The sequence below is a fragment of the Coregonus clupeaformis genome, chromosome 36 (assembly GCF_020615455.1).
Source record: "Coregonus clupeaformis isolate EN_2021a chromosome 36, ASM2061545v1, whole genome shotgun sequence".
NCBI classification, from domain to species: domain Eukaryota; kingdom Metazoa; phylum Chordata; class Actinopteri; order Salmoniformes; family Salmonidae; genus Coregonus; species Coregonus clupeaformis.
This window is the reverse complement of record NC_059227.1, coordinates 6,151,928-6,179,814: the sequence shown is the minus strand read 5'-3', so window position 1 is coordinate 6,179,814 and position 27,887 is coordinate 6,151,928. Positions and strand designations below refer to the sequence as shown.

At 47.0% G+C, this 27,887-nt stretch overlaps 1 protein-coding gene across 3 annotated transcripts in view; it reads left to right on the top strand.

The window, feature by feature from the left end:
* LOC121552358 (ryanodine receptor 3-like) overlaps positions 1 to 27,887 on the top strand; it is a 279,469-nt gene that overhangs the window by 221,315 nt on the left and 30,267 nt on the right. For all 3 annotated transcript variants that reach the window (XM_045211236.1, XM_045211237.1, XM_045211238.1), the window contains 25 exons: positions 5,455 to 5,618; positions 5,840 to 5,918; positions 6,098 to 6,187; positions 6,353 to 6,487; positions 6,628 to 6,699; positions 7,074 to 7,149; positions 7,809 to 7,932; positions 10,505 to 10,620; positions 10,757 to 10,824; positions 10,937 to 11,058; positions 11,398 to 11,447; positions 12,564 to 12,624; positions 14,307 to 14,545; positions 14,885 to 14,966; positions 18,364 to 18,494; positions 18,681 to 18,799; positions 19,970 to 20,168; positions 20,545 to 20,639; positions 20,971 to 21,116; positions 21,604 to 21,691; positions 21,813 to 21,905; positions 22,348 to 22,515; positions 22,753 to 22,812; positions 23,467 to 23,601; positions 26,890 to 27,002. In XM_045211236.1, the coding sequence (XP_045067171.1) occupies positions 5,455 to 5,618; positions 5,840 to 5,918; positions 6,098 to 6,187; positions 6,353 to 6,487; positions 6,628 to 6,699; positions 7,074 to 7,149; positions 7,809 to 7,932; positions 10,505 to 10,620; positions 10,757 to 10,824; positions 10,937 to 11,058; positions 11,398 to 11,447; positions 12,564 to 12,624; positions 14,307 to 14,545; positions 14,885 to 14,966; positions 18,364 to 18,494; positions 18,681 to 18,799; positions 19,970 to 20,168; positions 20,545 to 20,639; positions 20,971 to 21,116; positions 21,604 to 21,691; positions 21,813 to 21,905; positions 22,348 to 22,515; positions 22,753 to 22,812; positions 23,467 to 23,601; positions 26,890 to 27,002 (2,825 nt within the window). The remainder of the gene's footprint in view (positions 1 to 5,454; positions 5,619 to 5,839; positions 5,919 to 6,097; positions 6,188 to 6,352; positions 6,488 to 6,627; positions 6,700 to 7,073; positions 7,150 to 7,808; positions 7,933 to 10,504; positions 10,621 to 10,756; positions 10,825 to 10,936; positions 11,059 to 11,397; positions 11,448 to 12,563; positions 12,625 to 14,306; positions 14,546 to 14,884; positions 14,967 to 18,363; positions 18,495 to 18,680; positions 18,800 to 19,969; positions 20,169 to 20,544; positions 20,640 to 20,970; positions 21,117 to 21,603; positions 21,692 to 21,812; positions 21,906 to 22,347; positions 22,516 to 22,752; positions 22,813 to 23,466; positions 23,602 to 26,889; positions 27,003 to 27,887) is intronic.

Below are 27,887 nucleotides of genomic sequence, written 5' to 3'. Positions count from 1 at the left end.
CCTCTGTCTCCCCCTGTCTCTGTATGCCTCCCCTCTGTCTCCCCTCTGTCTCTCCCTGTCTCTGTATGCCTCCCCTCTGTCTCCCCTCTGTCTCTCCCTGTCTCTGTATGCCTCCCCTCTGTCTCCCCTCTGTCTCTCCCTGTCTCTGTATGCCTCCCCTCTGTCTCCCCTCTGTCTCTCCCTGTCTCTGTATGTCTCCCCTCTGTCTCCCCCTGTCTCTGTATGCCTCCCCTCTGTCTCCCCTCTGTCTCTCCCTGTCTCTGTATGCCTCCCCTCTGTCTCCCCCTGTCTCTGTATGCCTCCCCTCTGTCTCCCCCTGTCTCTGTATGCCTCCCCTCTGTCTCCCCTCTGTCTCTGTATGCCTCCCCTCTGTCTCCCCTGTCTCCCCTCTGTCTCTCCCCTGTCTCTGTTGTCTCCCTCTGTCTCCCCTCTGTCTCTGTCTCCCCTCTGTCTCTCCCTGTCTCTGTATGCCTCCCCTCTGTCTCCCCTCTGTCTCTCCCTGTCTCTGTATGCCTCCCCTCTGTCTCCCCCCTGTCTCTGTATGCCTCCCCTCTGTCTCCCCCTGCCCCCTCTGTCTCTCCCTGTCTCTGTGTCTCCTCTGTCTCCCCCTGTCTCTGTATGCCTCCCTCTGTCTCCCCTCTGTCTCTGTATGCCTCCCCTCTGTCTCCCCTCTGTCTCTCCCTGTCTCTGTATGCCTCCCCTCTGTCTCCCCCTGTCTCCCCTCTGTCTCTCCCTGTCTCTGTATGTCTCCCCTCTGTCTCCCCTCTGTCTCTGTATGCCTCCCCTCTGTCTCCCCTCTGTCTCCCCTCTGTCTCTCCCTGTCTCTGTATGCCTCCCTTCTGTCTCCCCTCTGTCTCCCCTCTGTCTCTGTATGCCTCCCCTCTGTCTCCCCTCTGTCTCCCCTCTGTCTCTCCCTGTCTCTGTATGCCTCCCTTCTGTCTCCCCTCTGTCTCCCCTCTGTCTCTCCCTGTCTCTGTATGCCTCCCCTCTGTCTCCCCCTGTCTCTGTATGCCTCCCCTCTGTCTCCCCGTCTCCCCTCTGTCTCCCCTCTGTCTCCCCCTCTGTCTCTGTATGCCTCCCCTCTGTCTCCCCCTGTCTCTGTATGCCTCCCTCTGTCTCCCCCTGTCTCTGTATGCCTCCCCTCTGTCTCCCCTCTGTCTCCCTCTGTCTCCCCTGTCTCTGTATGCCTCCCCTCTGTCTCCCGTCTCCCCCTGTCTCTGTATGCCTCCCTTCTGTCTCCCCTCTGTCTCCCCCTGTCTCTGTATGCCTCCCCTCTGTCTCCCCCTGTCTCTGTATGCCTCCCCTCTGTCTCCCCTCTGTTTCTCCCTGTCTCTGTATGCCTCCCCTATGTCTCCCCTCTGTCTCTCCCTGTCTCTGTATGCCTCCCTCTGTCTCCCCTCTGTCTCCCCCCTGTCTCTGTATGCCTCCCCTATGTCTCCCCCTGTCTCTGTATGCCTCCCCTCTGTCTCCCCCTGTCTCCCCTCTGTCTCCCCTCTGTCTCTCCCTGTCTCTGTATGCCTCCCCTCTGTCTCCCCTCTGTCTCTCCCCTGTCTCTGTATGCCTCCCCTGTCTCCCCTCTGTCTCCCCCTGTCTCTGTATGCCTCCCCTCTGTCTCCCCTCTGTCTCTCCCTGTCTCTGTATGCCTCCCCTCTGTCTCCCCTCTGTCTCTCCCTGTCTCTGTATGCCTCCCCTCTGTCTCCCCTCTGTCTCCCCTGTCTCTGTATGCCTCCCTGCTCCCCTATGTCTCCCCTGTCTTGTGCCTCCTCTGTCTCCCCCTGTCTCCCCTCTGTCTCCCCTGTCCCTGTCTCTGTATGCCTCCCCTCTGTCTCCCCTCTGTCTCTCCCTGTCTCTGTATGCCTCCCCTCTGTCTCCCCTCTGTCTCTCCCTGTCTCTGTATGCCTCCCCTCTGTCTCCCCTCTGTCTCCCCTCTGTCTCCCTCTTCCCTCTGTCTCTCCTGTCTCTGTATGCCTCCTTCTGTCTCCCCTCTGTCTCCCCCTGTCTCTGTGCCTCCCCCTCTGTCTCCCCCTGTCTCTGTATGTCTCCCCTCTGTCTCCCCCTGTCTCTGTATGCCTCCCCTCTGTCTCCCTCTGTCTCTGTATGCCTCCCCTCTGTCTCCCTCTGTCTCTTATGCCTCCCCTCTGTCTCCCCCTGTCTCCCCTCTGTCTCCCCTCTGTCTCTGTATGCCTCCCCTCTGTCTCCCCTCTGTCTCTCCCTGTCTCTGTATGCCTCCCCTCTGTCTCCCCCTGTCTCCCCCTCTGTCTCCCCTCTGTCTCTGTATGCCTCCCCTCTGTCTCCCTCTGTCTCTCCTGTCTCCCCTCTGTCTCCCCTCTGTCTCTCCCTGTCTCTGTATGCCTCCCCTCTGTCTCCCCTCTGTCTCTGTATGCCTCCCCTCTGTCTCCCCCTGTCTCCCCTCTGTCTCCCCTCTGTCTCTGTATGCCTCCCCTCTGTCTCCCCTCTGTCTCTCCCTGTCTCTGTATGCCTCCCCTCTGTCTCCCCTCTGTCTCTGTATGCCTCCCCTCTGTCTCCCCGTCTCCCCTCTGTCTCCCCTCTGTCTCTGTATGCCTCCCCTCTGTCTCCCCTCTGTCTCCCCTCTGTCTCTCCCTGTCTCTGTATGCCTCCCTCTGTCTCCCCTCTGTCTCCCTCTGTCTCTGTATGCCTCCCCTCTGTCTCTCCCTGTCTCTGTATGCCTCCCTTCTGTCTCCCCTCTGTCTCCCCTCTGTCTCTCCCTGTCTCTGTATGCCTCCCCTCTGTCTCCCCCTGTCTCTGTATGCCTCCCCTCTGTCTCCCCTCTGTCTCTGTATGCCTCCCCTCTGTCTCCCCCTGTCTCCCCTCTGTTTCCCCTCTGTCTCCCCCTGTCTCTGTATGCCTCCCCTCTGTCTCCCCCTGTCTCTGTATGCCTCCCCTCTGTCTCCCCCTGTCTCTGTATGCCTCCCCTCTGTCTCCCCTCTGTCTCCCCTCTGTCTCCCCTCTGTCTCTCCCTGTCTCTGTATGCCTCCCCTCTGTCTCCCCTCTGTCTCTCCCTGTCTCTGTATGCCTCCCTTCTGTCTCCCCCTGTCTCCCCTCTGTCTCCCCTCTGTCTCTCCCTGTCTCTGTATGTCTCCCCTCTGTCTCCCCCTGTCTCTGTATGCCTCCCCTCTGTCTCCCCTCTGTCTCTGTATGCCTCCCCTCTGTCTCCCCCTGTCTCCCCTCTGTCTCCCCTCTGTCTCTCCCCTGTCTCTGTATGCCTCCCTCTGTCTCCCCCTGTCTCTGTATGCCTCCCTCTGTCTCCCTCTGTCTCTGTATGCCTCCCCTCTGTCTCCCCTGTCTCCCTCTGTCTCCCCTCTGTCTCCCCCTGTCTCTGTATGCCTCCCTCTGTCTCCCCTCTGTCTCTGTATGCCTCCCCTCTGTCTCCCCCTGTCTCCCCTCTGTCTCCCCTCTGTCTCCCCCTGTCTCTGTATGCCTCCCCTCTGTCTCCCCCTGTCTCTGTATGCCTCCCCTCTGTCTCCCCTGTCTCTGTATGCCTCCCTTCTGTCTCCCCTCTGTCTCTCCCTGTCTCTGTATGCCTCCCCTCTGTCTCCCCCTGTCTCTGTATGCCCGTCTCCCCTCTGTCTCCCTCTGTCTCTCCCTGTCTCTGTATGCCTCCCCTCTGTCTCCCCCTGTCTCTGTATGCCTCCCTTCTGTCTCCCCCTCTGTCTCCCGTCTCGGTATGCCTCCCCTCTGTCTCCCCCTGTCTCTGTATGCCTCCCCTCTGTCTCCTCTGTCTCCCCCTGTCTCTGTATGCCTCCCCTCTGTCTCCCCCTGTCTCCTGTATGCCTCCCCTCTGTCTCCCCTGTCTCTGTATGCCTCCCTCTGTCTCCCCTCTGTCTCTGTATGCCTCCCCTTCTGTCTCCCCTCTGTCTCCCCCTGTCTCTGTATGCCTCCCTTCTGTCTCCCCTCTGTCTCCCCCTGTCTCTGTATGCCTCCCCTCTGTCTCCCCTCTGTCTCTCCCTGTCTCTGTATGCCTCCCCTCTGTCTCCCCTCTGTCTCTGTATGCCTCCCTTCTGTCTCCCCTCTGTCTCCCCCTGTCTCTGTATGCCTCCCCTCTGTCTCCCCTCTGTCTCTGTATGCCTCCCTTCTGTCTCCCCTCTGTCTCCCCCTGTCTCTGTATGCCTCCCTTCTGTCTCCCCTCTGTCTCCCCCTGTCTCTGTATGCCTCCCTTCTGTCTCCCCTCTGTCTCCCCCTGTCTCTGTATGCCTCCCCTCTGTCTCCCCTCTGTCTCTCCCTGTCTCTGTATGCCTCCCCTCTGTCTCCCCTCTGTCTCTGTATGCCTCCCTTCTGTCTCCCCTCTGTCTCCCCCTGTCTCTGTATGCCTCCCTTCTGTCTCCCTCTGTCTCCCCCTGTCTCTGTATGCCTCCTTCTGTCTCCCCTCTGTCTCCCCCTGTCTCTGTATGCCTCCCCTCTGTCTCCCCTCTGTCTCTCCCTGTCTCTGTATGCCTCCCTCTGTCTCCCCCCTGTCTCTGTATGCCTCCCTCTGTCTCCCCTCTGTCTCCCCCTGTCTCTGTATGCCTCCCCTCTGTCTCCCCCTGTCTCTGTATGTCTCCCCTCTGTCTCCCCCTGTCTCTGTATGCCTCCCCTCTGTCTCTCCCTGTCTCTGTATGCCTCCCCTCTGTCTCTCCCTGTCTCTGTATGCCTCCCTTCTGTCTCTCCCTGTCTCGGTATGCCTCCCCTCTGTCTCTCCCTGTCTCTGTATGTCTCCCCTCTGTCTCTGTATGCCTCCCCTCTGTCTCCCCCTGTCTCTGTATGCCTCCCCTCTGTCTCCCCCTGTCTCTGTATGCCTCCCTTCTGTCTCTCCTCTGTCTCCCCTCTGTCTCTGTATGCCTCCTGTCTCCCCTCTGTCTCTCCCTGTCTCTGTATGCCTCCCTTCTGTCTCCCTCTGTCTCTCCCTGTCTCTGTATGCCTCCCCTCTGTCTCTCCCTGTCTCTGTATGCCTCCCCTCTGTCTCCCCCTGTCTCTGTATGCCTCCCCTCTGTCTCCCCCTGTCTCTGTATGCCTCCCTTCTGTCTCCCCTCTGTCTCCCCCTGTCTCGGTATGCCTCCCCTCTGTCTCTCCCTGTCTCTGTATGCCTCCCCTCTGTCTCTCCCTGTCTCTGTATGCCTCCCCTCTGTCTCCCCCTGTCTCTGTATGCCTCCCTTCTGTCTCCCCTCTGTCTCCCCCTGTCACTGTATGCCTCCCCTCTGTCTCTCCCTGTCTCTGTATGCCTCCCTCGTTCCTCTGTCTCCCCCTGTCTCGGTATGCCTCCCCTCTGTCTCTCCCTGTCTCTGTATGCCTCCCCTCTGTCTCCCCCTGTCTCTGTATGCCTCCCTTCTGTCTCCCCTCTGTCTCCCCCTGTCACTGTATGCCTCCCCTCTGTCTCTCCCTGTCTCTGTATGCCTCCCTTCTGTCTCCCCTCTGTCTGCCCCTGTCTCTGTATGTCTCCCCTCTGTCTCCCCCATACAGAAGTTTGACTCTGACCTGTTCAAGACTGCCATGGCCTGTCTGAGTGCTATCGCAGGGGCGTTGCCACCTGACTATGTGGATGCCAGCCCTGGTTCCACCCTGGAGAAGCAGGTGTCTGTGGACGCACACGGCAACTTCGACCCCAAACCAATCAACACTGCCAAGTAAGTGGCCTGGGAGAGAGAGAGAGAGAGAGACGTTGACATTTAAATGCTCTTATAGCTTTTAAATGTCAACGTGAAGGTCAGGATCCACAGAACACACAGAACTCATTACGACACCATATATGACTAAAACATTGGAGACTAGCCCTTACTGCACCAGATGTCTAGGTTGTATTGAAATGAAGGACTAACAGTGGTGTCTGTCTCCTCTGTCCTTCTAGTATCTCCCTTCCAGAGAAACTGGACTACATCTCCAACAAGTTTGCAGAGCATTCCCACGTCAAGTGGTCCTCAGAGAAGGTACTGTAACCTTAACAACTAGGTTCAGACGCTGCCTTTCCTTTGTACATTTAAATGTAAGGTCTTTTATGGCCTAACTGCTGGCCTAACATGGCCTAACTGCTGGCCTAACATGACCTACCTGCTGCCCTAACATGGCCTAGCTCCTGGACTAACATGGCCTAATTCTTGATCTCCAGGTGACAGCGGGTTGGAAAATGGGAGAGAGTGTGGATGACGAGGCTAAAACTCACCCACTGCTGAAGCCCTATAAATCACTCAGTGAGAAGGTACTGTTGAAACTATAAACCTAATCTCGGAATCCAGAACAACATGTTCTTTGCGCTAGCTAGCTAGCTAACGATCTGTCACAAGAGATTACTGTAACCCATTTTTATTAATTGTGACAGAAATAATTGAAAGGGTAATTTACAGAGTGTGTCCTCTCTGTGTAGGAGAGGGAGACGTACCGCTGGCCAGTGAAGGAGTCTTTAAAGAGTATGCTGGCTATGGGCTGGAACATGGAGAGGACCAAAGAGGGAGAGGCAATGTTCATCGAGAAACAAAGCAAGATCTCCGAGTCCACCCAGGTAGTGTGTGTGTGTATATATATATATGTACGTGTGTGTGTTATCATTTTTTTTGAATGGCTAACGTCACCCACATCGAGACACCAGATCACCCATTTCTGTAGTTATTTATTCATTGTATTATCTTTTAATGTTGACAGGATAACGATAATGAATTCATCCCGGAACCACCGTTGGATCTGAACAATATTACTCTATCCAGAGAGTTACAGGTTGTTGTCATGGAACAATTGCTATGTTGTTATGTTGTTGCTATTGAACAATGTCCTCCGGAATGTTTTACCCTGTATCAAATCATGATACAATATAATGTAATATGACATCATATCTGATGTCATGTTACTAAGCAGGTACAGTGTGCTGTGGGGCATGGTTGTTGCGCTGTACTGTGCATCAGACCTGGGTTCAAATGCTATTGTCCCAAAAGTACAAACCCCACCCCCCTGCCACTCTAAGGAAGGCTAAAGAAAACACTCAAAAGTATTTGAAAGATTTCAAATAGAATTGAACCCAGGCCTGCGGTACACCATAACACATCCAAATCACTAATTGTTTGTATGTCCATGTGTGTGTGTTCTCCCTGTAGGGGATGATGGAGGTCGTAGCAGAGAACTACCACAACATCTGGGCCAAGAAGAAGAATACTGAGCTGAACAGTAAAGGTATGTAGTCCAGTCATCCCTCGTAATCACCCAATGAGATACATAGTGTGTTCGTAAATTCACTCTGGTGCCAGAGTGAATTTGTCTGTTCGTAAATTCAGAGCATTTCGCTCTCGTAGCGTTCGGAGCGCACACTGGATGCTCTGGCCTAGAAGTAGGGTTGATCCAAGCGTTCTGACCACACAAAGGTAGTCAAGCACCCAAGCTAACCGGCTAAAGTTGGCTAGCTTGCTAGCTACTTCCAGACACAAATGAGAGAATACCTCACTCTGACCATTTTTCTCGCCCTAGCAGAGCTGGTTAGGCTGTTTTCATGTTATCTAGAGCGTTGGTGACTGTAACTGTGCTGCTGGCAACAATTTAATAAAAATGTTTTGCCAACGTTTACTGACACTGGTCATATTCAGCGGGTGCTGCGTATTCGTAAATAAATCAGTTATTCTGCGCTCTGGCACACTCAGACGAGAGTGCTCTGAAATCAGAGTAGATAGCCAGAGTGAATTTACAAACACACCCACAGTAATATGTTTCCACCCAGGAATAATGCATGATAAATGAATGTGGAAGTGTACGTTCAAGCGTCTGTAAGACCTATAGACTTGTAGGTGTACTGTATGTTTCTGATCGTGTTACCACTGTTTGATGTGTGCCTGTCTCAGGAGGAGGGAGCCATCCGTTGCTGGTGCCCTATGACACCCTGACAGCCAAGGAGAAGTACAGAGACAGAGAGAAGGCCCAGGATCTCTTTAAGTTCCTGCAGATCAATGGATACACCATCACCAGGTCAGAGACTCCCCCTAACTATCTCACCTGTTTACTGCACCTGTCTGTTACCACGAGAACTGCAATCAGTCAATCAATCAATCAGTTAATCAATCAATCTGCCAATCACAGTTTCTTACATTCTGTCAAAGTCAAGTTCAGTGGGCAACTGAATGTTTTGAAATGGAAGATGCCACCTGAACATCTATCCTGACGACTCACTCAATTCTTCTGCTGCGCTGTTGTTCGCTACCTACTTCAGTCTGAGGTTGCCATCATTGAAGTTGTTTATGGTGACGAGGGGCACGAGGGGCGTTGTACAAAACAAAACTCATCAGAGATTGGATCGTCATGAACCAATCAGAGTATCGAAGCCAATGACGACTTTTCAAACCACCGCTTTACCCACATGTGTTCTGGCTCAGGCCCAACCCATCAGTTTCTGGACCAATCAGACGGCCCCGAAGGTGTTGGCATTAGGTGAAGGGTCGGGGAGGTACTCAGATCCAGACTCATTGCAGAGAAGAAACTGACATTCGTGGGCGTGGCCTAGCATTCGGCCGGAGCAATGAGTCTGGTAGCTAAGCAACTGAACTTCAGGTCCAATGAGAACGGTTATCAGCAGACTAAAGCGGTAATGGGCAGACTAAAACAGTAATCGGCTGACTAAACTAGTAATCGGCTGACTAAAACGGTAATCGGCAGACTAAAGCGGTTATCGTCTGACTAAAACAGTAATCAGCACACTAAAACGGTAATCGGCAGACTAATACAGTAATCAGCAGACTAAAACGGTAATCGGCAGACTAATACAGTAATCAGCAGACTAAAACGGTAATCGGCAGACTAAAACGGTAATCGGCAGACTAAAGCGGTAATCAGCAGACTAAAACGGTAATCGGCTGACTAAAACGGTAATCGGCTGACTAATACAGTAATCAGCAGACTAAAACGGTAATCGGCAGACTAAAACGGTAATCGGCAGACTAAAGCGGTAATCAGCAGACTAAAACGGTAATCGGCTGACTAAAACGGTAATCGGCTGACTAATACAGTAATCAGCAGACTAAAACGGTAATCAGCAGACTAAAACGGTAATCGGCAGACTAAAACGGTAATCGGCTGACTAATACAGTAATCAGCAGACTAAAACGGTAATCGGCAGACTAAAACGGTAATCGGCAGACTAAAACGGTAATCGGCTGACTAATACAGTAATCAGCAGACTAAAACAGTAATCGGCTGACTAATACAGTAATCAGCAGGCTAAAACAGTAATCAGCAGACTAAAACAGTAATCGGCTGACTAATACAGTAATCAGCAGACTAAAACAGTAATCAGCAGACTAAAACAGTAATCGGCAGACTAAAACAGTAATCGGCAGACTAAAACGGTAATCAGCAGACTAAAACGGTAATCGGCAGACTAAAACGGTAATCGGCTGACTAATACAGTAATCAGCAGACTAAAACAGTAATCGGCTGACTAATACAGTAATCAGCAGGCTAAAACAGTAATCAGCAGACTAAAACAGTAATCGGCTGACTAATACAGTAATCAGCAGACTAAAACAGTAATCAGCAGACTAAAACAGTAATCGGCTGACTAATACAGTAATCAGCAGACTAAAACAGTAATCAGCAGACTAAAACAGTAATCGGCAGACTAAAACAGTAATCGGCAGACTAAAACAGTAATCGGCAGACTAAAACGGTTATCGGCAGACTAAAACGGTAATCAGCAGACTAATACAGTAATCAGCAGACTAAAACAGTAATCAGCAGGCTAAAACAGTAATCAGCAGGCTAAAACGGTAATCAGCAGACTAAAACAGTAATCAGCAGACTAAAACAGTAATCGGCAGACTAAAACGGTTATCGGCAGACTAAAACGGTAATCAGCAGACTAAAACGGTAATCGGCTGACTAAAACAGTAATCAGCAGACTAAAACGGTAATCAGCTGACTAAAACAGTAATCAGCAGGCTAAAACAGTAATCAGCAGACTAAAACAGTAATCAGCAGACTAAAACAGTAATCGGCAGACTAAAACGGTTATCGGCAGACTAAAACGGTAATCAGCAGACTAAACGGTAATCGGGCTGACTAAAACAGTAATCAGCAGACTAAAACGGTAATCAGCTGACTAAAACAGTAATCAGCAGGCTAAAACAGTAATCAGCAGACTAAAACAGTAATCAGCAGACTAAAACAGTAATCAGCAGGCTAAAACAGTAATCAGCAGACTAAAACAGTAATCAGCAGACTAAAACAGTAATCAGCAGACTAAAACGGTAATCGGCTGACTAAAACAGTAATCAGCAGACTAAAACGGTAATCAGCTGACTAAAACAGTAATCAGCAGGCTAAAACAGTAATCAGCAGACTAAAACAGTAATCAGCAGACTAAAACAGTAATCAGCAGACTAAAACAGTAATCAGCAGACTAAAACGGTAATCAGCAGACTAAAACAGTAATCAGCAGACTAAAACTGGCTTTCATGCCACTTATATGTACTAGCTGCTGCAAACACATGTCCCTTGTGGGGATCAATAAAGTACTATTGTGTCTTATCTTCTTGATGTTCTGCAGAGGCCTGAAGGACATGGAGCAGGAGTCGTCGTCCATGGAGAAGAGGTTTGCCTACACGTTCCTCAAGAGGCTGCTGAAGTATGTGGACTCGGCTCAGGAGTTCATCGCCCACCTGGGTGAGTCCACTCAGACATTGATCTAATGAATGTGCTTTGACGTGTGGAATTGACAATTCGTGTGAATGTAATTTAGTCAATTTAGTGTCTAGTTTAAGTTTTATACATATTCGAACGTGTGTTTTTTTTTTTCCAGAGGCCATGGCAACCAGTGGAAAGACGGACAAATCCCCCCACGATCAGGAAATCAAATTCTTCGCCAAGGTATGGATGTACAGTCTTTCAACAATAGATATGATATGAATTGTAGACACTGTGGAATAAGCTCTCTGAGCTCAGCCTTAATCCATCCCTTCTCCCCCACCCTGCCCTATAGGTACTGCTACCACTCATAGACATGTACTTTAAGAACCACAGCATGTACTTCCTGTCCTCGCCCAGTAAGAACCTGAGCAGCAGCGGTTACGCCTCCAACAAGGAGAAGGAGATGATCACTAGGTGAGGTACCAGCAGTGGTGCTGGACACAGTGGTGAATGACAAAATGTTGCCAGTCTGAAATCAATGCACAATCCCCAGCCACAGTCTCCTAACGAGAGTTGTCTATTCACAGACACCTCTGATAGACGTGAGAGGATCAGATAGGTGTAAGCAATATGGAGGAAACTTCTCCTAGCCTCCTGTCTAGGAAGGGTAGCTATGGGTTGATTTCAGATTGGCCACTACAATAAACATGAACAACTTGGGATCTATTTTCTTGTTTTCCTCAGTTTGCTTTCTTCTTCTTCTCCTTTCTTTCTCTGGTCATTTCATTCCCTTTGCTCTCCTTTATTTTCCAGCCTGTTCTGTAAGATGGCAGCTCTTGTCAGACACAGGATTTCCCTCTTTGGTAAGGACCTCTCGGTCATTGTCTTTACCAGTGTGTCATTGTCTTTACCAGTGTGTCATTGTCTTTACCAGTGTGTCATTGTCTTTACCAGTGTGTCATTGTCTTTACCAGTGTGTCATTGTCTTTACCAGTGTGTCATTGTCTTTACCAGTGTGTCATTGTCTTTACCAGTGTGTCGGGCCTTTACCACTGTGCCAGGCCTTTACCACTGTGCCAGGCCTTTACCACTGTGCCAGACCTTTACCAGTGTGCCAGGCCTTTACCACTGTGCCAGGCCTTTACCACTGTGCCAGACCTTTACCACTGTGCCAGACCTTTACCAGTGTGCCAGGCCTTTACCACTGTGCCAGGCCTTCAGCAGTGTGCCAGGCCTTTACCACTGTGCCAGGCTTTTACCAGTGTGCCAGGCCTTTACCACTGTGCCAGGCCTTTACCACTGTGCCAGACCTTTACCACTGTGCCAGGCCTTTACCACTGTGCCAGGCCTTCAGCAGTGTGCCAGGCCTTTACCACTGTGCCAGGCCTTCAGCAGTGTGCCAGGCCTTTACCACTGTGCCAGGCCTTCAGCAGTGTGCCAGGCCTTTACCACTGTGCCAGGCCTTTACCACTGTGCCAGGCCTTTACCACTGTGCCAGGCCTTTACCACTGTGCCAGGCCTTCAGCAGTGTGCCAGGCCTTTACCACTGTGCCAGGCCTTCAGCAGTGTGCCAGGCCTTTACCACTGTGCCAGGCCTTCAGCAGTGTGCCAGACCTTTACCACTGTGCCAGGCCTTCAGCAGTGTGCCAGGCCTTTACCACTGTGCCAGGCCTTCAGCAGTGTGCCAGGCCTTCAGCAGTGTGCCAGACCTTTACCACTGTGCCAGGCCTTCAGCAGTGTGCCAGGCCTTTACCACTGTGCCAGGCCTTCAGCAGTGTGCCAGGCCTTTACCACTGTGCCAGGCCTTCAGCAGTGTGCCAGGCCTTCAGCAGTGTGCCAGGCCTTCAGCAGTGTGCCAGGCCTTCAGCAGTGTGCCAGGCCTTCAGCAGTGTGCCACAGTACTCTAATTTTTACTCAGTCAGCGCTGCTTGTACTCTTTGCTCAGTGATTTCCATATCAATGACAATGTGTTCTCTTAGGGAGCGACTCGGCTATTATGGTGAGCTGTCTACACATCCTGGCTCATTCACTCGACACAAGGTGAGAGCCTTTTATAGACCCTGTAGAACAAACCTCTGTCTTCTCTTAAAGGTCCAATGCAGCTGTTTTTGTCTCAATATCAAATCATTTCTGGGTAACAATTAAGCACCTTATTGTGATTGTTTTCAATTAAAATTGTCAAAAATAAACAAAAATAGGTTCTTAGCGAAGAGCAATTTCACAAGCAAGAATTTAGCTAGAACTGTCTGGGAGTGGTCTGAGTGGGGAGGGGAACACCGAAAACTAGCTGTTATTGGCAGAGAGTTTTGGAAAACTCTCTTTTTTTATTGGTCTATTAACTAATTTAATGCCTGGTGATGTCCAAGGCCAAACTCCATCCCACCAAAACAGGCAGAAATTTCAGGTGGCCTTTTCAAACAGCTCTTACACTAAAGGCATTATCATCATGTTCACCATTTCACAGTATTATTCCAACATCATAGTGTGGAAATATATATATATATAAAACACAGGAAAACGTTTTTGACTGATTGAAACCGCGTCTCCCTGCAACTTGATGTTCTGGTGGCCTCTCGGGCAGTTCAAAATGTTGATTAAGGACCTCTTTGCTGAGGAATGTGATTGTTTTTCTTGAATGGCTTGTGTATATGCAGGGCTCCCTTGCGAAAGAGGCCATGGTCTCAATGGGACTTCCTGTGAAAATGAAGGTTAAAGGGGAAATCTGCAGTTGCTACATCCATTTTTTGACTTATAAATTAATGATATGTATCCATTGATTCTTGAAGAATATAACTTATAAATAAATGCCTCATGAGCTCATTTCAACTGTCATGCCCCATCAGAAACCAAAAGAGAAGCTTGTTTTACAATATTTGTAAACAAAGTAAATGTAAACAAACACTATGTAGCTTCAAAACATGGTTAAAACGATCATTTTGATATAATGGATGATCAGCTCTGTCTATGAATTTGAGCGTGGTTACAATTCTCCAGCCCCATCCCTCCTTTGTTTTGCAAAACAGGGGCAGGGAGTACGCTTTGTTATTGTAACTACTTCTGATTGCCCCTTTAGAAACAATTTAATAAATAATAAAGGTTCCGAGCATGTTTACGACATTAAAGTAAATACAGATTTTAGACATGTCTCTTCATCATTATTCTGGGTATACTGGAAGAACTGCACACTTTGGACTCATGTAAACAGTGTTGCTTGTGTATCCACATAAATCCATCCATGCATGACTGCTGTAGGAATCCATGAATAAAATGGTTCCCCTGTGTGAGGAGAATATCTTATGAAGGTCATTACTGACCAAAAGCTCAGCCATTAAATACTGACATTTCTTACACCTCTCCATCTGTTCTGTCGTTCTTACACCTCTCCATCTGTTCTGTCGTTCTTACACCTCTCCATCTGTTCTGTCGTTCTTACACCTCTCCATCTGTTCTGTCGTTCTTACACCTCTCCATCTGTTCTGTCGTTTCTTACACCTCTCCATCTGTTCTGCCGTTCTTACACCTCTCCATCTGTTCTGTCGTTTCTTACACCTCTCCATCTGTTCTGCCGTTCTTACACCTCTCCATCTGTTCTGTCGTTTCTTACACCTCTCCATCTGTTCTGTCGTTCTTACACCTCTCCATCTGTTCTGTCGTTCTTACACCTCTCCATCTGTTCTGACATTTCTTACACCTCTCCATCTGTCCTCTTCCTCCCCTCCCAGGACAGTGATGAAGTCAGGCTCAGAGATGGTGAAGGCTGGGGTCAGGACGTTCTTTGACAATGCAGCGGAGGACCTAGAGAAGACCCTGGAGATGCTGAAGCTGGGGAAGTTCAGCCAGTCTAGGAGCCAGATGAAGGGCTTGTCCCAGAACATCACCTACACCACCACCGCCATGCTACCTGTCCTTACAGCCCTGTTTCAACACGTCACCATGCACAACTTTGGAGTCTACCTGCTGGGTGAATTGATGTTATTTGAGTCCCCTAGTGCAGTGGTTTTCAAACCTCTCCTCTGGGAGCCCCAGCTGCTGCATGTATTTAAACTATTTCTTGTCAACTAATTATCTATCCCTTGATTAGTTGATTCCGGTCAGCTAATTCAGGGCTACAACAAAATTGTGAAGCATCTGGGGCTCCCAGAGGAGAGGTTTGAAAACCCCTGCCCTTGTGCATCACATGCTCATCACTCAGTGGCAGTCAGATTGAGCAGGATGCCCATCGTGGCCTTCTCTGAAAAAGAGAGTGTTAAAGTCACTTAAACTTTGCCTGGAAATCTGACCTGTGTGTTGTGTTTTCCAGTGGATGACGTCCAGCTGTCGTGCTATCGCATCGTGACCTGTCTCTACTCACTGGGCACGGGGAAACACATCTTCATAGAGAGGTATGAGGCCTCATCACATCAGGTACTGCAGGAGAGGGGATGGCTGTGATCAAATCTCTCTGGATAATTGGAGAAGAAAAACTCCATCCAACACAGACTAGAAAAATAACAATGTCTGTGATCGTTGATGTGCTCTTAAGTCACATTTGAGTGCTGTAAGTGAGGAAAAAAACCCTGAGGAAGGCCGAAAGCCGAAACGTGTTGGTTCTACTTTTAGCAATAGATACGCTTTTTTATTGAATACCATTGTCCTCCAAGTATTGCTGAATCTCCTCTCTCCTTCAGAGTGCTGTGACACAGCAATGTACACGTCTACTGTAAATGTGTATGTACAGTCGTGGTCAAACGTTTTGAGAATGACACAAGTATTGGTCTTCACAAAGTTTGCTGCTTCAGTGTTTTTAGATATTTTTGTCAGATGTTACTATGGTATACTGAAGTATAATTACAAGTATTCCATAAGTGCCTGTCACGATCGTCGACCAGAGATGAGGACCAAGGCGCAGCGTTGCAGGCAAACATACTCTTTAATTAGAGACACGATGAAAACAACAAACGATACGTGACAGTTCACGGTCTAACATAAACAGACTTGAAACAAGATCCCACAAACACAAATGGGAAACAGACAGTTTAAATATGGCTCCCAATCAGAGACAACCAACGACAGCTGACACTCGTTGCCTCTGATTGGGAGCCACTCAGGCCAACATAGAAATACACATACTAGATAAACAAATGAAATGCACACCCTGGCTCAACATACAAGTGTCCCCAGAGCCAGGGCGTGACAGTGCCAAAGGCTTTTATTGACAATTACATTAAGTTTATGCAAAGAGTCAATATTTACAGTGTTGACCCTTCTTTTTCAAGACCTCTGCAATCTACCCTGGCATGCTGTCAATTAACTTCTGGGCCACATCCTGACTGATGACAGCCCATTCTTGCATAATCAATGCTTGGAGTTTGTCAGAATTTGTGGGTTTTTGTTTGTCCACCCGCCTCTTGAGGATTGACCACAAGTTCTCAATGGGATTAAGGTCTGGGAAGTTTGCTGGACATGGACCCAAAATTTCGATGTTTTGTTCCCCGAGCCACTTTTGCCTTATGGCAAGGTGCTCCATCATGCTGGAAAAGGCATTGTTCATCACCAAACTGTTCTTGGATGGTTGGGAGAAGTTGCTCTCGGAGGATGTGTTGGTACCATTCTTTATTCATGGATGTGTTCTTAGGCAACATTGTGAGTGAGCACACTCCCTTGGCTGAGAAGCAACCCCACACATGAATGGTCTCAGGATGCTTTACTGTTGGCATGACACAGGACTGATGGTAGCGCTCACCTTGTCTTCTCCGGACAAGGTGTTTTCCGGATGCCCCAAACAATCGGAAAGGGGATTCATCAGAGAAAATGACTTTACCCCAGTCCTCAGCAGTCCAATCCCTGTACCTTTTGCACAATATCAGTCTGTCCCTGATGTTTTTCCTGGAGAGAAGTGACTTCCTCGCTGCCCTTCTTGACACCAGGCCATCCTCCAAAAGTCTTCGCCTCACTGTGCGTGCAGATGCACTCACAGCTGCCTGCTGCCATTCCTGAGCAAGCTCTGCACTGGTGGTGCCCCGATCCCGCAGCTGAATTGCTGACTTTCTTGGGCACCCTGAAGCCTTCTTCACAACAATTGAACCTCTCTTCTTGAAGTTCTTGATGATCCGATAAATGGTTGATTTATGTGCAATCTTACTAGCAGCAATATCCTTGCCTGTGAAGCCCTTTTTGTGCAAAGCAATGATGACGGCACATGTTTCCTTGCAGGTAACCATGGTTAACAGAGGAAGAACAATGATTTCAAGCACCACCCTCCTTTTAAAGCTTCCAGTCTGTTATTCTAACTCAATCAGCATGACAGAGTGATCTCCAGCCTTGTCCTCGTCAACACTCTCACCTGTGTTAACGAGAGAATCACTGACATGATGTCAGCTGGTCCTTTTGTGGCAGGGCTGAAATGTTTTTTGGGGATTAAGTTCATTTTCATGGCAAAGAGGGACTTTGCAATTAATTGCAATTCATCTGATCACTCTTCATAACATTCTGGAGTATATGCAAATTGCCATCATAAAAACTGAGGCAGCAGACTTTGTGAAAATTAATATTTGTGTCATTCTCAAAACTTTTGACCATGACTGTACAGTATGTGTGTAATAATGTATCTGTGTGTGTGTTAAAGTATCTCTCTGTTAAATGTCTCTGTGTGTGTTAATGTATCTGTGTGTTAATGTATCTGTGTGTGTGTTAATGTATCTGTGTGTTAATGTCTCTGTGTGTGTGTTAATGTCTCTGTGTGTGTGTTAATGTATCTGTGTGTGTGTGTTAATGTATCTCTGTGTGTTAATGTTTCTGTGTGTGTAATAATGTCTCTGTGTGTGTGTTAATGTATCTGTGTGTGTGTGTTAATGTCTCTGTGTGTGTGTGTTAATGTCTCTGTGTGTGTAATAATGTCTCTGTGTGTGTGTTAATGTATCTGTGTGTGTCTGTAATAATGTCTCTGTGTGTGTGTGTTAATGTCTCTGTGTGTGTTAATGTATCTGTGTGTGTGTTAATGTATCTGTGTGTGTGTTGATGTATATGTGTGTGTGTTAATGTATCTGTGTGTGTTTGTAATAATGTCTCTGTGTGTGTAATAATAATAATAATATTAATAATATAATATGTCATTTAGCAGACGCTTTTATCCAAAGTGACTTACAGTCATGCGTGCATACATATAATGTCTCTGTGTGTGTGTTAATGTATCTGTGTGTGTTTGTTAATGTATCTGTGTGTGTGTGTTAATGTCTCTGTGTGTGTGTGTTAATGTATCTGTGTGTTTGTTAATGTCTTTGTGTGTGTGTTAATGTCTCTCTGTGTGTGTGTTAATGTATCTGTGTGTGTGTTAATGTATCTGTGTGTGTGTGTTAATGTATTTCTGTGTATGTTAATGTATCTGTGTGTGTGTTAATGTCTGTGTGTGTGTGTGTGTGTTAATGTATGTGTGTGTGTGTGTTAATGTCTCTGTGTGTGTGTGTTAATGTATCTCTGTGTATGTTAATGTATCTGTGTGTGTGTTAATGTCTGTGTGTGTGTGTGTGTGTTAATGTATGTGTGTGTGTGTGTTAATGTCTGTGTGTGTGTGTGTTAATGTATCTGTGTGTGTGTTAATGTATCTGTGTGTGTGTTAATGTATCTGTGTGTGTGTTAATGTATCTGTGTGTGTGTTAATGTATCTGTGTGTGTGTTAATGTATCTGTGTGTGTGTTAATGTATCTGTGTGTGTGTTAATGTATCTGTGTGTGTGTTAATGTATCTGTGTGTGTGTTAATGTATCTGTGTGTGTGTTAATGTATCTGTGTGTGTTCCCTCCAGGTACCTACCAGCCCTAGGGGAGTGTCTGGCCATCCTAGTAGGAGCCATGCCTGTAGCATTCCTGGAGCCTGATCTCAACGCTCACAACCCCCTGTCTGTCTTCAACACCAAGACACCCCGCGAGAGGGCCAGTAAGTCACTACTCTGCAGTCGCAATACTGAATCATAACACTACCAATTTATCAGGACCAACCCTGATCCCCTTGAATTTACCATGCGTTTTAGTCCATGACTAGGCTTAATCAATGTCTGGGAAACCAGCCCTATGTACTGTATATTAATGGTGTATGACTAATTATGTGCTGTTCTCTGTGTAGTCTTGAGTATGCCTGACTCTGTGGAGGAGATGTGTCCAGAGATGCCTCGTCTGGATCGCCTGCTGAAGGACATCAACGACATCTCGGAGTCTGGAGCTCGCTACACAGAGATGCCACAGGTCAGGAGGGCTTGAAATACAATTAAAATGCTGTTATCACTATATATGTTATCGCTATATCTGTTATCGCTATATCTGTTATCACTATATCTGTTATCACTATATCTGTTATCGCTATATCTGTTATCGCTATATCTGTTATCGCTATATCTGTTATCACTATATCTGTTATCACTATATCTGTTATCACTATATCTGTTATCGCTATATCTGTTATCGCTATATCTGTTATCGCTATATCTGTTATCACTATATCTGTTATCACTATATCTGTTATCACTATATCTGTTATCACTATATCTGTTATCTTTATATGTTTTACTATGAAGCGGGATGCTCCTCCTCTGTTTCATAAACAAAACAATAACTAATGTTCCTGGGGTGACCAGTGGCGTTGTTTCATGCAGATCTCCGCTTTAAGGAAAGTGGACGTTTTGGATTGAAACATAAACAGCACAAAGGAAATCATTAGGATAGAGCAGTGGTTCCAAACAGAGGGACCCCCACCCCAACAATATTATTTTTCTTTTTTAATTTTTTTAAGGAACTCAGTCCAGCTTTAAACCTACTCTTGAAAGTTGTAATAGTAGAATGCACAAGGAGACATTTCTAAATTGGGTAGTGCATCATCAGTATTCCTGTTGTCATGTCAGTCATTGCAGACCTTAGAGAGCTATTTATAACTTGTCAGAAATGTCCAGATCAACTAGCTCATGTCAGCTAACGTATTTTTAGCTAGGTTTTTTAGCCCTTAGATTTTGTAGTAATGTTCGAGTCACTCAAATATCACATGAATTCACATTAGACATAGAATTGCAGGAAATAAGCTTTACACCTGTAAAATGTTCTCTTTGTGTGAAAAGTTTGTGTCATGAACACAGCTTGTGCCCATAGAAATATTGGGGTGGGGGGGGGGGGTTCCCCAATGCTGGAAGGGGGGCTTGAGTGAAAAAGTTTGGGAACCCCTGGGCTAGAGCCTTGATCGACTGCAACACCTTGACGAACATATCTCTGGCATGAAGGCATTCATTTTTACAATACTGTGATTATCACGGTATAACTTAATATCACAATTATTGTGTTATAGCTTAAATACCCTGATAATCGTAATATTGCTTAGTATTGTGGTTATTACTTAATATGATGCCGTCCCGTCCCTACTCCCTCCAGGTGATCGAGGTGATCCTGCCCATGCTGTGTAACTACCTGTCCTATTGGTGGGAGAAAGGAACAGAGAACTCTGCTCCGGGCACAGCCTGCTGCACCACCGTCTGCTCCAACCACCTCAGCATCATCCTGGGGAACATCCTCAAGATCCTCAACAACAACCTGGGCATCGACGACGCTCCCTGGATGAAGAGGATCGCAGGTGGGATGCTGGGTTATTATTGCCTCAGGGGCTAACGTTTATCTGAGGAGGTTATGGTGAACCACACTCATGTGTTGAGGAACATTGCCTCAGACCTGAAGACTTGTGTTAGCTCCCCTGAGTCAATGCCTAGGCTTTAGCTCAGCGGGCTAATACAGTCTCATGGCACAGAGGATACCCGAGTTTGAACCTAGCGGGAGTTTGAACCTAGCTGGTCAAGTTTGGTGGGCAATATGATGAATGGTAAGCACTAAGTGCTGTGTAGCATTGCCAGCCACACTCATTTTATGAAAGTATAATTCAACTTCTTGGGAGTGTAGTGTAACAGCTGCTCAGTGAGACGAAAACCTGATTGGTTTCTCCTGTATCGTCGCAGTCTACTCTCAGCCAATCATCTGCAAGGCTGCAGCGGACCTACTGAGGAGTCACTTCCTGCCCACTTTAGAGAAACTCAGGAAGAAGACAGTGAAGGTAAGATGAGAGGAATTTAAACATATTCTTTGAACTGCTGTCCATTTGTTCATTTTAATTTTAATACAACTAGCTTGAATCCCATATCTGTTTGTGCTGATTTGCTGACTCCTATGTCATTATTCGGCGTGACAATGACATAAGTCTTGACAGGACAGCAAGGCTAGTGCACCACCATTAAGGTAATTCCCGACCCCAGGAGGACCTGCTGAAGGCTGACATGAAAGGAGACGCTCAGGAAGCTGAGCATATGTTATTACTATGTTATAAAGGTGTTATAACTGTGTTATTACTATGTTATAAATGTGTTATTACTATGTTCTAACCCCAGGTGGTGGCAGAGGAGGAGCTGCTGAAGGCTGACATTAAAGGAGACACTCAGGAAGCTGAGCTTCTCATCCTGGATGAGTTTGCTGTCCTCTGTAGAGACCTGTACGCCTTCTACCCAATGCTCATCCGCTATGTGGACAACAACAGGTAGCAAAACCCAGCTAGCCTTTCTGTTTCATGCTCATCTGCTACATAGACAACAACAGGTAGCAAAACCCAGCTAGCCTTTCTGTTTCATGCTCATCTGCTACATAGACAACAACAGGTAGCAAAACCCAGCTAGCCTTTCTGTTTCATGCTCATCCGCTACATAGACAACAACAGGTAGCAAAACCCAGCTAGCCTTTCCAACACACACATCTGTTGTTTAGGTTCCGGGAAATCTGCAGGCCTTGACTAAATTTGGACTGAATTAATTTAGAATAGTGCCATATACTTCTATGGAATTATTTATTTCAGGAGATCATAATGATATTAGATGGTTCCAATCTTTCTAATTTGGGATTGGGAGCTGCAGATTTCTCCAATGCTTATCCTGGGATCTAGGCTACATAACACAACAGATGGTTATAGCTATGGTCTCATCTCATCTTTTGACCACTTCTCATGAAAACGTCTGTCAAACTCCCACCAGGTCCAGGTGGTTGAAGAGGCCTGATGCTCAGTCCAACGAGCTCTTCACTATGGTGGCTGAGATCTTCATCCTTTGGTGCAAATCACACGTAAGACTTTTCACTTTAGAATACTACAGATGTTAGTTTATTTTAGGTTATTTTCAAGTTCTGTTTGAAGATTGACATTCTTCTTGTTTCTTTCCCTCTTTACCATCTGACCCGTCGACAGAACTTCAAAAGGGAAGAGCAGAACTTTGTGGTTCAGAACGAAATCAACAACCTGTCTTTCCTGACTGGGGAAAGTAAAACCAAGATGTCCAAGGTAAGGATGGAGCAGGAGCTAGTTTACCCAGTAGTGAGTAAAGAAAGGCCTGCACAGATTCTCTCTCCCTGTGGTTTTCCAGAAATCCTGGTTAGAGGAGTCTGTATATCCCTGCTTATTCCATGACGATTCTGTTTTCTCTCTCGCTCCCTGTCTGTGTCTCTCTCTCCCTCTCTGTCTCTCTCTCTTCCTGTCTGTCTGTCTCACTCCCTGTCTCTCTCCCTGTCTCTCTCTCTCTCTCTCTCTCTCTCTCTCTCTCTCTCTCTCTCTCTCTCTCTCTCTCTCTCTCTCTCTCTGTCTGTCTGTCTGTCTGTCTGTCTGTCTGTCTCTCTCCCTCTCCCTCTCCCTCTCCCTCTCCCTCTCCCTCTCCCTCTCCCTCTCTCCCTCTCTCTCTCTCTCTCCCTGTCCCTCTCTCTCTCTCCCTGTCTCTGTCTCTCCACAGTCAGGTGGTGACCAGGATAGGAAGCACAAGAAACGGCGTGGAGAGTTATACTCTATCCAGACCTCTCTGATCGTAGCCGCCCTGAAGAAGATGCTGCCCATCGGACTCAACATGTGCACCCCCGGAGACCAGGAGCTCATCTCACTGGCCAAGATACGATACAGTCTGGTAAGATATACTACCTTATCCCTCAAACCCTAACCCCGGAGACCAGGAGCTCATCTCACTGGCCAAGATACGATACAGTGTGGTGAGATACAGTGCTATCATATCCCTAAAGTCTTCAATGATCATGTGATATAGCATAATGATGTGTGATCACGCTACGTCTTTATTCACAGATAGGCAGGCTTATCCCCAGCCACTGAGTGTAATTTCTCACTCCATCCTGTTTCCCTCCAACAGAAAGACACAGACGATGAGGTGAAGCATCACTTGCGTGAGAACCTCCATCTTCAGGACAAGGTAGGCTGGGGAAATGTCAAGTGATCTGTTATTCTGCACAGTGAACACCCATGTGTACTCTGTATCTCCCTGGTCATTACTCTGTGCCCCAGTAAAGGGTGGTGTGTAACCTCAGCATTATTCAGCAGACCAGGACATTCAGACGCAGCAGCGTTTGTAACGTCAATACATTTTTTCACATGTAGTTTCAATGACAACAAACTGAAAACCAACTTTTCCTCCTGGCAGAAACAAATAGGATCAGTTCTTCTTATGTTGAAGTGATGGGCAAATTGTAACGAGTCTAATGTTTAAGGCTGTGTGTGTGTGTGTGTGTGTGTGTGTGTGTGTGTGTGTGTGTGTGTGTGTGTTACCAATTATGTTTTAGTGTTAAACAAGTTGTTTAATCTGATCACAAACATTTGATGTTTTCGCTGATAATCGTTTTGCTGGTAACTATTTTGCTGGTATATTCAATTTGATTGAGTAGCCAGCCAATTGACTCTTTGGCATCAATTTTGTAACAGTCCATTTAGTTGGGACTGAACACCCGGTGCTTCAACAACTCTGCCAGTGTGTGAGACACTGAGAGTGTGTGTGTGTGTGTGTGTGTGTGTGTGTGTGTGTGTGTGTGTGTGTGTGTGTGTGTGTGTGTGTGTGTGTGTGTTTTTGAAGTCTGATGACCTGGCAGTACAGTGGCAGATGAACCTGTATAAGGATGTGGTGGTGGGGAGTGAGGAGCCTACAGATCCAGAACAAACTGTGGACAGAATACAGAGCATCTCTGCTGCAGTCTTCCAGCTGGAGCAGGTAAACTATAGTCAACAGCCAGGTAGACTATAGTCAACACCAGGTAGACTATAGTCAACACCAGGTAGACTATAGTTAACAGCCAGGTAGACTATAGTCAACAGCCAGGTAGTCTATAGTCAACAGCCAGGTAGACTATAGTCAACACCAGGTAGTCTATAGTCAACACCAGGTAGACTATAGTCAACAGCCAGGTAGACTATAGTCAACAGCCAGGTAGACTATAGTCAACACCAGGTAGTCTATAGTCAACACCAGGTAGACTATAGTCAACAGCCAGGTAGACTATAGTCAACACCAGGTAGACTATAGTCAACACCAGGTAGACTATAGTCAACAGCCAGGTAAACTATAGTCAACAGCCAGGTAGACTATAGTCAACAGCCAGGTAGACTATAGTCAACAGCCAGGTAGACTATAGTCAACAGCCAGGTAGACTATAGTCAACAGCCAGGTAGACTATAGTCAACAGCCAGGTAGACTATAGTCAACACCAGGTAGACTATAGTCAACAGCCAGGTAAACTATAGTCAACAGCCAGGTAAACTATAGTCAACAGCCAGGTAGACTATAGTCAACAGCCAGGTAGACTATAGTCAACAGTCAGGTAGACTATAGTCAACAGCCAGGTAGACTATAGTCAACAGCCAGGTAGACTATAGTCAACAGCCAGGTAGACTATAGTCAACACCAGGTAGACTATAGTCAACAGCCAGGTAAACTATAGTCAACAGCCAGGTAGACTATAGTCAACAGCCAGGTAGACTATAGTCAACAGCCAGGTAGACTATAGTCAACAGCCAGGTAGACTATAGTCAACAGCCAGGTAAACTATAGTCAACAGCCAGGTAGACTATAGTCAACAGCCAGGTAGACTATAGTCAACAGCCAGGTAGACTATAGTCAACAGCCAGGTAGACTATAGTCAACAGCCAGGTAGACTATAGTCAACACCAGGTAGACTATAGTCAACAGCCAGGTAAACTATAGTCAACAGCCAGGTAGACTATAGTCAACAGCCAGGTAGACTATAGTCAACAGCCAGGTAGACTATAGTCAACAGCCAGGTAGACTATAGTCAACAGCCAGGTAGACTATAGTCAACAGCCAGGTAGACTATAGTCAACAGCCAGGTAGACTATAGTCAACAGCCAGGTAGACTATAGTCAACACCAGGTAGACTATAGTCAACAGCCAGGTAAACTATAGTCAACAGCCAGGTAGACTATAGTCAACAGCCAGGTAGACTATAGTCAACAGCCAGGTAGACTATAGTCAACAGCCAGGTAGACTATAGTCAACAGCCAGGTAGACTATAGTCAACAGCCAGGTAAACTATAGTCAACAGCCAGGTAGACTATAGTCAACAGCCAGGTAGACTATAGTCAACAGCCAGGTAGACTATAGTCAACAGCCAGGTAGACTATAGTCAACAGCCAGGTAGACTATAGTCAACAGCCAGGTAAACTATAGTTAACAGCCAGGTAGACTATAGTCAACACCAGGTAGACTATAGTCAACACCAGGTAGACTATAGTCAACACCAGGTAGACTATAGTCAACAGCCAGGTAAACTATATTCAACAGCCAGGTAGACTATAGTCAACAGCCAGGTAGACTATAGTCAACAGCCAGGTAGACTATAGTCAACACCAGGTAGACTATAGTCAACACCAGGTAGACTATAGTCAACACCAGGTAGACTATAGTCAACACCAGGTAGACTATAGTCAACAGCCAGGTAAACTATAGTCAACAGCCAGGTAGACTATAGTCAACAGCCAGGTAGACTATAGTCAACAGCCAGGTAGACTATAGTCAACACCAGGTAGACTATAGTCAACAGCCAGGTAGACTATAGTCAACAGCCAGGTAGACTATAGTCAACAGCCAGGTAGACTATAGTCAACACCAGGTAGACTATAGTCAACACCAGGTAGACTATAGTCAACACCCAGGTAGACTATAGTCAACAGCCAGGTAGACTATAGTCAACAGCCAGGTAGACTATAGTCAACAGCCAGGTAGACTATAGTCAACAGCCAGGTAGACTATAGTCAACAGCCAGGTAGACTATAGTCAACAGCCAGGTAGACAATAGTCAACACCAGGTAGACTATAGTCAACACCAGGTAGACTATAGTCAACAGCCAGGTAGACTATAGTCAACAGCCAGGTAGACTATAGTCAACAGCCAGGTAGACTATAGTCAACAGCCAGGTAAACTATAGTTAACAGCCAGGTAGACTATAGTCAACAGCCAGGTAGACTATAGTCAACAGCCAGGTAGACTATAGTCAACAGCCAGGTAGACTATAGTCAACAGCCAGGTAAACTATAGTTAACACCAGGTAGACTATAGTCAACAGCCAGGTAGACTATAGTCAACAGCCAGGTAGACTATAGTCAACAGCCAGGTAAACTATAGTTAACAGCCAGGTAGACTATAGTCAACAGCCAGGTAGACTATAGTCAACACCAGGTAGACTATAGTCAACAGCCAGGTAGACTATAGTCAACACCAGGTAGACTATAGTCAACAGCCAGGTAAACTATAGTCAACAGCCAGGTAGACTATAGTCAACAGCCAGGTAGACTATAGTCAACAGCCAGGTAGACTATAGTCAACAGCCAGGTAGACTATAGTCAACAGCCAGGTAGACTATAGTCAACAGCCAGGTAGACTATAGTCAACAGCCAGGTAGACTATAGTCAACAGCCAGGTAGACTATAGTCAACACCAGGTAGACTATAGTCAACAGCCAGGTAGACTATAGTCAACAGCCAGGTAGACTATAGTCAACAGCCAGGTAGACTATAGTCAACAGCCAGGTAGACTATAGTCAACAGCCTAGCTCCCACTCAATTAAGTCCTTATGAACATGTATTTATTCGGGGAAGTCCCATTGAGACTGATGTCTCTTTTAGAAAGGTGCCCTGTTTACAAATGCAGCATAAAATACATAATAATGATTTAGTAATACAATTATAACAATCAAATGGTGTATTATAACAATCAAATGGTGGATTATAACAATCAAATGGTGGATCATAAGAGTCAAATGGTGGATTGCAGACAGATTGTTGAGCTTCATCATGTTTCAACGACACGTTCAGCTGTTGACATGTGACACTGTGTTTCCGAGCAACATCACCAAGGGGTAGCATACAGAATGAGAACTAAGCCTTGAGGGACAACGAAAAACGCACCTAAGATTTGTCTGAGGAATTTCCATCCACAGAAGCAAATGTATATGTTTCCGTAAGACGTGATATTTTGCCCACTAGGTGGAGCAGCCTCTGAGGATGAAGAAGTGTGTGTTCCAGAAGCTGCTGTCCAAACAGCGTAAACGGGCCGTGGTGGCCTGCTTCCGCATGGCTCCGCTCTACAACCTACCCAGGTAAGACGGGCCTCTATCACACTTACGGACTACTAATGAGAATTGGAGGTACGCTTATGGATAAAACTGGAATTTTCACTGATATAGGCCTACGTTGTCGCGGTCAACTAAATAAAGATATTTAGATGAATGTGACTTTGAGGTATTATTAAATACAAGCTTTTTATACTTTGTAACTGTGACAACAACTACCCCAGAAAGAAAGTCCTCAGTCGTCGTTCATGGTGCTATTGTCTCCATCAAAACAGATGTGATGTTACAGTCCTGTATCTCTCAGTGAAGTTGGTGGCATGCTATTACTAGTGTATCCACTCTCGCTCTCTCTCGCTCTATCTCTCTCGCTCTATCTCTCTCGCTCTATCTCTCTCGCTCTCTCTCGCTCTATCTATCTCTCTCTCGCTCTATCTCTCTCGCTCTCTCTCGCTCTATCTATCTTTCTCTCGCTCTATCTCTCTCGCTCTATCTCTCTCGCTCTATCTCTCTCGCTCTCTCTCGCTCTATCTATCTTTCTCTCGCTCTATCTCTCTCGCTCTATCTCTCTCGCTTTATCTCTCTCGCTCTCTCTCGCTTTATCTCTCTCGCTCTCTCTATCTCGCTCTATCTCTCTCACTTTATCTCTCTCGCTCTCTCTCGCTTTATCTCTCTTCGCACTCTCTCTCTCTATCTCTCTCTCTCGCTCTCTCTCGCTCTATCTCTCTCGCTCTATCTCTCTCGCTCTCTCTCGCTCTATCTATCTTTCTCTCGCTCTATCTCTCTCGCTCTATCTCTCTCGCTCTATCTCTCTCGCTCTCTCTCGCTCTATCTATCTTTCTCTCGCTCTATCTCTCTCGCTCTATCTCTCTCGCTTTATCTCTCTCGCTCTCTCTCGCTTTATCTCTCTCGCTC